The sequence below is a fragment of the Nicotiana tomentosiformis genome, chromosome 6 (genome assembly GCF_000390325.3).
Source record: "Nicotiana tomentosiformis chromosome 6, ASM39032v3, whole genome shotgun sequence".
NCBI classification, from domain to species: domain Eukaryota; kingdom Viridiplantae; phylum Streptophyta; class Magnoliopsida; order Solanales; family Solanaceae; genus Nicotiana; species Nicotiana tomentosiformis.
Genome location: NC_090817.1, coordinates 80866262 through 80877247, shown reverse-complemented (window position 1 = coordinate 80877247; position 10986 = coordinate 80866262). Strand labels below are relative to the sequence as shown.

At 37.4% G+C, this 10986-nt stretch overlaps 1 protein-coding gene across 1 annotated transcript; it reads left to right on the top strand.

The window, feature by feature from the left end:
• The first annotated feature begins 8342 nt into the window (after positions 1 to 8342).
• Positions 8343 to 10148, top strand: LOC104087311 (protein OCTOPUS-like). The gene has a single exon (XM_009591727.3). It carries the CDS (start codon positions 8343 to 8345, stop codon positions 10146 to 10148), a length of 1806 nt encoding a protein of 601 aa, XP_009590022.1.
• The last annotated feature ends 838 nt before the right edge of the window (positions 10149 to 10986 follow it).

Sequence of the window (10986 nt, the reverse complement as noted above, 5' to 3'; positions counted from 1 at the left end):
AAAAAATTCTTCTCTAGTTTCATACTTTTCAATTGCAATCCTTAGTATAATTTTAGAAGTAAAATCAAAACAAAGTTTGTGGAAGTACAACTTAGACAATTCACGTGTTTAGACCAAATACATACCACTAATCCCATCTACGCTCCTTGTGGATTCGATCCCGACTCTTAGTTAGGTTATATTATTGCAATCGACAGCTTCAAAACCCCAATTTGAGGTGTGACTTGGGAGAGATCAGTACCCAAACCTGATCCGATATAAAATACACATTCTCATTGGGCTTTCAAATAGCCCGCAAACCAATTCCGATCATTCCTAAGAAGGTAAATAACTTTGCCAAAGTCTATAACAATCTATCCATAACATACGCCATTAGTTATCATATTCTCAACATTTCGTCACAATTCACAATCAAGGGATGGTCCGCCTACGAGAACATCTAGCCCAAAACCGCATAAATATCAGAATTTCCATACCCGATCTCAACTACACTGCTCATATGGCTGACACGTCACTCACACTCCATCATCTTACAGAAACACCCATACAACTCTTCCGTGTCGCGTAGCAAAACTTGAACTTCAGAACCCTCCCAGAACCTAGTAATCACTGTAACACTAGTCAAGCATCATAACACATGGTGCCTCCTAGAATCTATGCTCTTCGCATGCGATATCCAATAATGCCAGCATTCTCTTAACTCCTAATATCCATCCAGGAGAAAACCATAATGCAAAACATTTTCCTTATGTCCATAGCAGACAACCGACTCAAGTCGTGGCCGACACCATCGAGAACTATCCAAGACCCACCCGCACATAACTAAGCCATCAAGACCGAATCTCCCCAACTCAACCGAGTCATGCAAACTGTCCAACCCAAGAGTACTACTACGAACGCCGGTTGAGAATTAACACCCAAAAAAGACCAATTACCTCTATTGCCATGTTGTCCTAACACCACCGAGCCGACCCACTTCTTCGGATCTTCCCCAACTTTCCTTCAGGGTTGTTCCTCCCTGTCGGTACACAACGATCCCAAAATTAAAGCCCAATACAGAAAATCTTAGCACGAACCACGTAGCCCAGAAGCTCATAAACCACCATATTTTCCTCTGAGGCACCCCTTACTGCCGCAGCTGAGACGCCCACGCTGAAGAGACCTTCTATGAATCTGAAGTCGTTTCTCTTACCCTTCTAACACTGAAATGTAGATTCATTAATGATGCAGAAATACCGCTAGTCCCAACATCAACCCATGCAAACCTCAGATCTCAGTCATATACAAATTTCGGGGAACCTTTCAATACCACACACATACACACACACACACATATATATATATATATATATAATGTGTGTGTGTGTGTGTGTGTGTGTGTTGAAGAAGACTGGCGATATATATATATGTATGTATGTATATATATATATATATATATATATATATATATATATATATATATATATATATATATATATATATATATATATATATATATATATATATATATATATATATATATATATATATATATATCTCAGGCCAAAACTGATATAACACCTGACCGTGCAATTTGATTGTCAACAATAGATTCCCCTACATGGCGTGGAGCCATTGGAAACAACATTCGATGATCCAAAAAACTAACCTTTACAGGTCGTACAACACCAATCATGAGATACCCCAAGTCATCTACTAAGCGCATGTCCATCCCCGTGACAGTCAAACTTGCTTCCTTCATTGCCTGGAATGATAATATGTACCTTCCACTGAGTAGAAATCCCATACGAACCACATAATCTCTAATACCATCAACTATCCTTAAATCAACATCCACCTCGTGACCCTACCACGATCGCGACGACTAGTCAGCCAATTAAACCTTCTCAAACTTGTACTTATTAACTAGATTCCAGAACTCGCTGCACCCCCACGTGAACGACTGAATGGTCTCTCAATACCTCCGTATCCTCATTCCAGACGACACATTGAGATAATTTTTTAGCATCCCTGGCCCCTTCGTAGCCCATCCGCAGCATCACAAATAGTTGGCGCATAGCTAGTACCGAGTGTGCAATATCATACACGAGTGGATGCAAAGAAATATAAGATATATGCTTCAAGCTGAATCAATGCCGCACAATAAGGAATTAAAGAAGTGAAATTTCCTAATAATTTTCGTAGCCTCTCGAAGATAAGTACAGACGTCTCTGTACCGATCCGCAAGACTCTACTAAACCTGCTTATGAGTCATAGGACCTATGAACCTAGTGCTTTGATACCAACTTGTCATGACCCAAAATCCCTCTGAAGGAGTCGTGATGGCACTTAGTCTCTAAAACTAGGTAAGCCTAACATACACCGAAATGATAACAGGTTCTACTAAACAGCAATTAAACATGAACCGAAAATTTCTAAATAAGCCAATAATCTCAACATGATACAGTATCCCAAAACCGATAGTACAAGTCATAAGCCTTTCTAAGAGCAATTATATATAATGAATACATCACATAAGGTAAGCATGCTATTAATTCTTTTATTTAAAATTATTATGTTACTAACAACTCAACAAGGTATGAGATAATGACTCAGCGTAGTAAATTCATCTTAAAAATCAATTCACCAAAATAATAGTAATAGGAAAGGAAAACAAGAAATGACGGCAAAGCAATAAACTAATGAAAATAACTCAATCCTTGAAAACCAGTTAAAACCAAAAATACCAATCTTCAAAGTCTCGTACGAAAGAACTGAAACCAACACAATACAACAAGGAATACAAAACACATAAATTATTGTGGCGCACAACCCGATCCCACCGTACAACACGATCCTCCCTTATTCCACTATGTAAATATCAATAATAATAATAAGTAAATATATATGTTGTGGCGCGCAATTCGATCCCACCATATAATCAGAGTCAATAACATAATTATCCTTTATTTCACCATATCAATCCACCCTTATTTCACCTGTTGCAGCGCGCAACCCGATCTCACCGTATCAATATAAATTTACCCTTATTTCACATGTTGCAGCGTGCAACCCGATACATAAATAAATCAATAACATCAACAATCCAATACTCAATTTACAAGAATTTCTACAATCATAGGGTATGAGTACACAACAATGAAGGAATCACGTAAAAATCAAGGAACGCCACAAATATTACAAAAAGCAACACGACAAGTGAAGCACGTGACAACTAAGGTGTGCAATTACGACAATTAAGACAAGTAGCAGATAAGCACGGAGTCATGGAAGGGACTCAACAATTAAAAGGTAACAAGACAATAAAAAAGGCAATAACCTCAACTAAAGCATGTAAGGGCAAAATGACAAGTAAGGGGTACAATAAGTGCTAACAACGTCAAATAAAGTATGTAGGAGCAGAATAACAATGAGAGACATAACCCATCAGGACAACTCAATTAAAGGCATGGAAAGAGTTTAGATAACCTAAATCGGTCAAATACCACATATAGCCCATGTACCCACTCGTCACCTTGCGTACACGACTTTCACGTAATACAATTAGCACAATCAACTCGAATCCTGAGGGGTAGTTTCCCCCACACAAAGTTAGGCATGACACTTACCTCAATTCGGCCAAATCAATACTCAAATTAGCTTTTTCTTTACAAATTCACCTCCGCTCGGATCAATCTAGAAAAAGACGACTTAAATACATCAAACAATGCAAGAGAAAACAATTTCAATTAACAAAGCTATGATCTTTGTACAATTTCTAAAAAGTTAACAAAAGTCAACCCCGGGCTCGCCCGGTCAAAACCCGGGTCCAAGGGTAGGTCTTGATTACTCATAGCCCCACGAGTCCATATACGTATTTTGTTTCCAAATTCGAGTCTAATTTGACTCTCAAATCCCCAAATTTTATTTTTCAAAACTTTGACAAAAATCTCCAAATTTTCCCTTAGTTCTCATGAATTTGATGTTAAATCTAATAGATAATCACGAAATATAATTGAAAATTAATTAAAATTACTTACCCAATAGTTTGATATGAAAATCCTTCCACAAAATCGCCTCTCATCGAGGCTAGGGTTCAAAACATGACAAAATGAAGCTAAGTCTCGGAATACTCAACTATATGCAGGCTGTAGATGTCGCATTTGCGACACGGGGTTCGCAATTGCGACCCTCACAAAAGCGAAGAATCCTTAGCAAAAGCGACACTTGAACAGTTCTGATGCCTTCGCAAATGCGACAAAAATATCGCAAATGCGGACACTGGTCTTTCGCAAAAGCGACCAGTTGGTCGCACAAGCGACCCTACCCAGCCCAGGCCTTCATCGCAAATGCGATGTAGAGTCCGCAAATGCGAACTTTACAGGCTTCGCAAAAGCGATCATTTCTTCGCAAATGCGAATCCCTTCCCCAGCAGCCCAGGTTCGCAAATGTGGTAGTCACATTGCTACAAAAACATTGCAAATGTGATGGAACCAGTATCAGCACTCAACAACTTAACAAAATCAATCTGAAACCCATCCGAAACTCACCCGAGCCTCCGAGGCTCCAAATCAAACACCCACACCAATCCAACAACATAACACGAACTCGATCGCGCGATCAAAATAACCTCTAGAAGTATGAATCAGACGCCAAAATACATGAAAATCACAATGAACTTCAAGAACTTCTAGAATCGCAACCAACCGTCTGAACCATATCAAATCAACTTCAAATGACACCGAATTATGCAGGCAAGTTCCATATGACGAAACATACCTATTTCAAGTCCCGAAACTAAAATTCGAACCCGATAGCCTTAAAGTCAAGCCATGGTCAAACTTAGAAAAATTCTAAACCTTTAACTTGCCAACATCCGCCAAATGATGTCGAAACCTTCTAGAAACATCCAAATACAAATTCGGGCATATTCCCAAGTCCAAAATCTCCATCCGGACCTACCGGAGCCATCAAAGCTCCGATCCGAGGTCAAATACTTAAAAGTCAAACCTTGATCGATTCTTTCAACTTCGAGCTTCTCAAATGAGAGTCGCTCCTGAAAATCATTTCCGAACCACTCAAAAACCCGAGCCGATGATGCACGCAAGTCATAATACACTATGTGAAGTTAATCATGACCTCAAACTGCCGAACCGAACGCAACTGCTCAAAACGATCAGTCGGGTCATTACAATATAAGGTAAATTTTGTTATGATTTTATTGAACTTAAATTTTCTTTTTTAAAGAATTAACTTAGTATAACATAAAGTATTAAGCACATTCCACAAGATAATATGGTACTTCCCACAAGATTTCGACTTTTGTTTTCTTTTTTAATTAAATTTTTAATTTTTGTTCTTTCTAACCTTGAAGCATTTATAGTACCGATGAAGAACCGTTAATTTTGTCTTTTAAACCTTTTTAGTTGTCAAATTTAGAAGTAAAAGTAGTCTCGCGTTGTTCCTAAAATATATTGTTCAAATAAGAAATAATTTATATAACCACCTTACACAATCCAAAATTTTAGTTGATTACTAAGTCCTAAATATTAGGAAAATAATTAAATTATGATTTTGTCTAATGTGTAATATATTTTTTTTTTAAAAATGAACAACATTCCGCTAAGAATTTTCATATTTTTAATATAGTATATTAATGAGTTTGAGTTTGAAATCTCAGTATTATTTATTCTATTTATTATACTTATTTATTGAATTCTTTAAAATATATACAAAATTAAAAATATTAAAGAAATTATTTGTGAGATACAAACATGATAGAGGTTCTTCCTGAATGGTATTCAGAAGGCATTTTTGGGGCGAGTCTCGGGAGGCGTAGTAAAAAGTAAAAATCACATCTGAATAATTTCGGGAGCGAAAACATTCTGAAAAGTTTAGGAACTTAAAGGTCAATTTTTTTTATTCTTGGCCCTAAATTTTATTATTCTCTTCATCTTCTACGGGGTAAAAAAATAAAGAATCAATTTTACAAAATAAAAATACATTATCCTTCAAGATCTACTTTGGTTCAATGCTTCTGATTGTAGGTTCCTTCTTTGCTTTCTTTAATTTCAAGTTATTTTGCTCTTTCAAATTAGTTTATAATTTTTTATTGATTTCTTTTCAAAGCTTAATTAGTTTTTCTTTTTTGAAGTAGTTTCGATTAGTTTTTAAGTCAATTGCTGATAAAAATTAGTGATTTAAGATGAAGTAGTTTTATATACATATTACTTATTTTATATTTTTTTGAATTTCTATGTAGTTTTACTTTATCTAAATATTTATTTTTTCTCATATTAATTTATGATATATTAGATATTAACGATCATGTGGCTTACGCTTAGTACCTTGAGGCTTATGTCTTGCCTCGTAGCAGGTAAAGTGCCTCGCTTCACGCCTTTTAAGACACTATTTAGGAGAAATAGCTTCAGACTACGTTCAAATACCAATTTTGCGCTAGTTACAGTCTATTAAAAAGATAAATATTTGGGAAAACTATAAAATTAGTCGGCCGGTGGAAACTAATTGCATTTGTTAGTCAAAAAGTGTATAAAATATACAGGCAGAATACATCGGGAGCCCCTTAACGTTGTCCACACTTTTCACTTAAGCACTCCATCTTAAGTCTGTTCCATTTGAACACTTTAATCAGACCCTCAGTGTGTTATTTAGACACAAAATTGATAGGCAGATAACCACAAAAGGTGCGCGTAATTCACGTGCCAAAGTGACGAATAAAACGAGGACATGTTGACTTAACTTAGAGAAATTTAAAAAGCTTTAAAAAAGGAAAAAAGAAAAAGAAAAAAAATAGCATGAAGGTGCCGACCGGTGAATGTCGAAGTTGCAGAAAGCTGCCAAGTCGTGGACTCAATTCTCTTCTCTGCTTTAGTTCAGATTCAATAAGATGGGGAACAAAAAAATCCTCCAAATTTTTGATTCTTTATACTAAACCCACTTTCCTATCGTTAACCACACCTTGGATCCATATCCGACGAAAGAACAACGAAAATAAAAGATAAATAATCTCACCTTCTCTATTTGTATCCCTCGGTTTCTCCTATGCATCTGTAACTGCAAAATTCTAGTTCTCTTGTCCCATCCTATAGTGCTTGCACCTTTTTCTCACTCACCAGTTTTCATTCTTCCCTTTTAATTTTTTCCACTATTTTTCGGTTATCATTAGGTGTTTTCCACCATTAGTTCCGGTAACAATTTTCTCGCACCTCCAGCGAGAACTTTACCCAATTTTTACTTCGCCAACGTCTTTCTTCTTTCTTCCAATTGGCTAGGTTTTCGATTGAACTACCGTAAGTCCCATTAACCGAAATTTTACATTAGAGCTTGGTTGGGAAAAAGCAAATGATAAGTTTATAGTGGGGATGTGCTAAGATTTAAAGGAGGATACGGTAGTAATAGGGTGAACAAATCGAAAAAAATTAAAAGAGAAGTTCACCAGGAAAAAAATTCCGGCAGAAGCTATTCATTTTCGGACAAAAAGTATGTGGAGTTTATTTTTTGGATGATTCCACGCGCTTGAAAATGTAAGAAATACTTACCTTGCCGTGCCAGTATTTTGTGCCTAAATGACACACTAAAGACCTGGTTTAAGTGTTCAAATGGAACATACTTAAGATAGAGTGTCTAAGTAAGAAATGTGGACAACCTTAAAGGGATGTCGATGTACTATGCCAAATCTATATATATTATATGTATATAATATACATATCTATAACAAAATAATAGTTTATCAGTTATTTTCTTAAAGCGGCTAAAATATATATTTGTCTAAATATTTCACATCTAAAGTTTTTCAAATTTAAACTTAAAACCTTTAATTAAAAAGAGAAGAATCTCTTCCACGAATATACTTTCTACCATGAGGGTCTTCTTGCTAGTCTATACGGCCTATACATTAACATTGACCTTCTTCCCTTTTTGTTGCTCTTATTATCTCTTGGCCACGTGGAATCAAGACTTTAGTCCCATACACCAATAGTAACAATTTATATTTTAATACGATCTGAATCTAATCTTTGCACAGGTTTAGAGGTTTTCCGAATCATGGCATCTTGAAATATATAAATGTCACACTAAACGTTAACTACTACCTGAATGCAAATTAATTGTTGTATAGTACATAGTCCTATGCTTCCCCACTATTTAATTAGTACTTGGAAATAATTTTTTAAAATAAAGTTCTAAAATGACAATAAAGGGTTTATGAAGGGTTCTTTGCCTACTTCTCTTTGGATCCTTTGTGCTCTGAAAATTTTCTGTACATCTTGTCGGAAGAAAAATAAACCCAACTCCTCCTCCTATTCATAAATGAGCCCATCGTATCCTGTCCCACTCACATTCCAATGACTCGCACCGCTTCCCAAAACAGGACCCGTACCCGAACCCGCCGTCTCTCCGCTTGTTACCGCCACCCGTCGGAGCCGGTCACCGGCATCTGCGCCGCATGCTTGCGTGAACGCCTCTCCGGTCTTGACCCGGAAACTTCTATTATTCCTACATTCTTGCATTCTCTCGAAAAACCAGATGCTAATATTGGACCCGAACCCGAACCCGGATTGTATTCTCCGGATCTCCGGCGTTGTAGGTCTGTTTCTACTGCCAGGTGTGAAGGTTCTAGTAGCTATTCGGAGCCACGTCGGAGATCTTGCGACGATAGGTCGTCCCGGAACACCCTTGAAAATCTATTCGGAGTTGATGACGTGGCGGGTGGGTCGCATGCTAGTTTCAATGTTGAATCGAAGAACCTGGGATTAACGAATTTGTCTGATAATGTTTGTAAGTCAATAGTTGAGCATAAAAACAGTGAAGAAATTAGGATTCGAGCTGATATAGAAGAAGATACTGAAGATGGAGAGCTGAAGACAATGAAAGAGTTCATAGATCTCGAATTTCACACCAAAAATAACAAATCGAGGGATCTTAAAGACATTGCCGGGAATTTTAGGGAAAAAGCTTCAGTCTTTAGCAAGAAATTGCAAAAATGGAGGCAAAAACAGAGGGAAAAGAAGCTTAATAGTAGCAGAAACGGCAAGCTGATAGGTTATAAATTAAAAGATAATGGGTCTGAGATTGGGGAATGTGCAATTGGAAGGAGATCTTGTGATATAGAACCTCGATTTTCAGTCGATGCTGGACAATTGGAAGGGCCTAGGATTTCAATTGATGAGCCTAGAGCTTCTTGGGATGGATATATGGTAGCCAGGACTATTCCTAGGTTGACACCAATGTTATCAGTTGTTGAAAATGTGCTTTTAGGAGGGACTGGAAATGGGTTTGATAAGCATAGATCATCACTTGATGGGAAAATGCAGGCTATAGTTGAAGATGAGAGTAGTTCTTCAGGTGGATCAGGGCAGTCCAATTCGGATTCTTCATCATCACAACGGGGAGGAAGTAGTTTTGATAGGTCGAGTTCTGTTAGGAGTTTTGGCAAGAGGACAACGGATTTGGAGGTTAATGAAGGCAAGTGTATGGCGAATTCATCTCCTGCTCATGTCAAGTTGGTTTTTACTGAGAGGGAATTGAAAGATTGGCACTTGAATTCTATCAACAATGAGCATTTGGCTAAGTTTGAGTCATTTTCCAAGAATGGAATTGTTGCTGAAAGTTGTGGTACCAATAAGGGGTTTAAGAAGTCTACTCGGTGGCGAGAGGTGTTCAATCTCTTTGGTAACAAGCATAAGGTCAATAACAAGCGAGAAACCCGAAAAGGAGAAGGAGAAACCTTCAGTTCAGTCACTGATATTAATGAGAAGCAAGTGGACAAGGGTTATGATGATGTAAAAGAGGCTGCTCAGTGGAGGCTTACGCGCAGCAGCAGCATAATTGGGGCTAGAAAATCCTGCAGCAGCTCTTACGTTCCTGCTAGGAATTCCTGCAGCAGCACTTTTGATCAGCCTAGGAGTTCGTTGGATTTGACTGAACTAAACCGCAGTAAGAAGAAAGTTGCTGAAAGTGCTGCGTCTACAAACTTTGGCAGGGGTGCATTTGTGCTGGAGAGGAACAAGAGTGTCAAATGCTCTTCAAATGACATTGATAATGGTACGTTGCCATTCTATTTGATGCCATTGAGGAGTTCTAGGAGATGTAAATCCAGTGAGAACAAGTTAACGAAGCCCCTTTACGCCACTGGCAATGTTTTGCACTGAATTTAAAAGGAAGATACTAATGTAGTTCATCCCGTATCTGATTTTGTAAAAAACGATTTGTATTTGTCTGTATCAGCATATCAGGTTACTTGGCAATATCAAAATGCTTTCTTTATAATGAATAGCTCAAATTTTGACCTTTACTTCACCTTTTCATTTATCTACCCTGAATGGTACCAACATTGTGTGAAAATGGAATTAGAAGAACCTCATCCGAGTGGATAGCACCTGCCTTGTGATGTTGCTGACTTTGATGTAGAAGTCCCATTCTTTAGCAGGGACGTGTAAGATAGTACTTGTTGCATCTACTTCTTTGTTTCTATGTGATAGCTACTTGTGATTGACAATATTTAGTGTTTTATGAGGATAAATACAGCTCTTATTTTCTTGAATTGCACATTTAGAAATCTTAGAGAAAGACTGCTTTTGATTACCTTGTGCAAAGCCACCCTCATATATATATCTTAGAAGTGATTATTTCAATAAATCTGAAGACACATATTGGTAAATTCCTCTTTTTCTTAATGGTACAAGATTCTAAACTGGAATGATCAAGATTCTTCTCGTTTTTACTTGCATGGCCGAACAACCTCCAGCCCCTTACACACTAGGTCCATTTTCTTTCTTTTCCTTTTTTTAAAAAAAAAAAAACTTTTGGGATGACGTGCTCACTGCTATCCTTCCCTTTTGGCATAATGATAAATTCAGCTCCTGAGGGGTAGGGACACTGCTTGTCATTTCTTAGAACCAAATATGAGTCCTTCTCGTCGAGTGATCTTTGTTCCTGTCCTTGTATCCCCTTCGCTTCCCCAGCCGCTGCTTCTAAGGTGCAAGTACT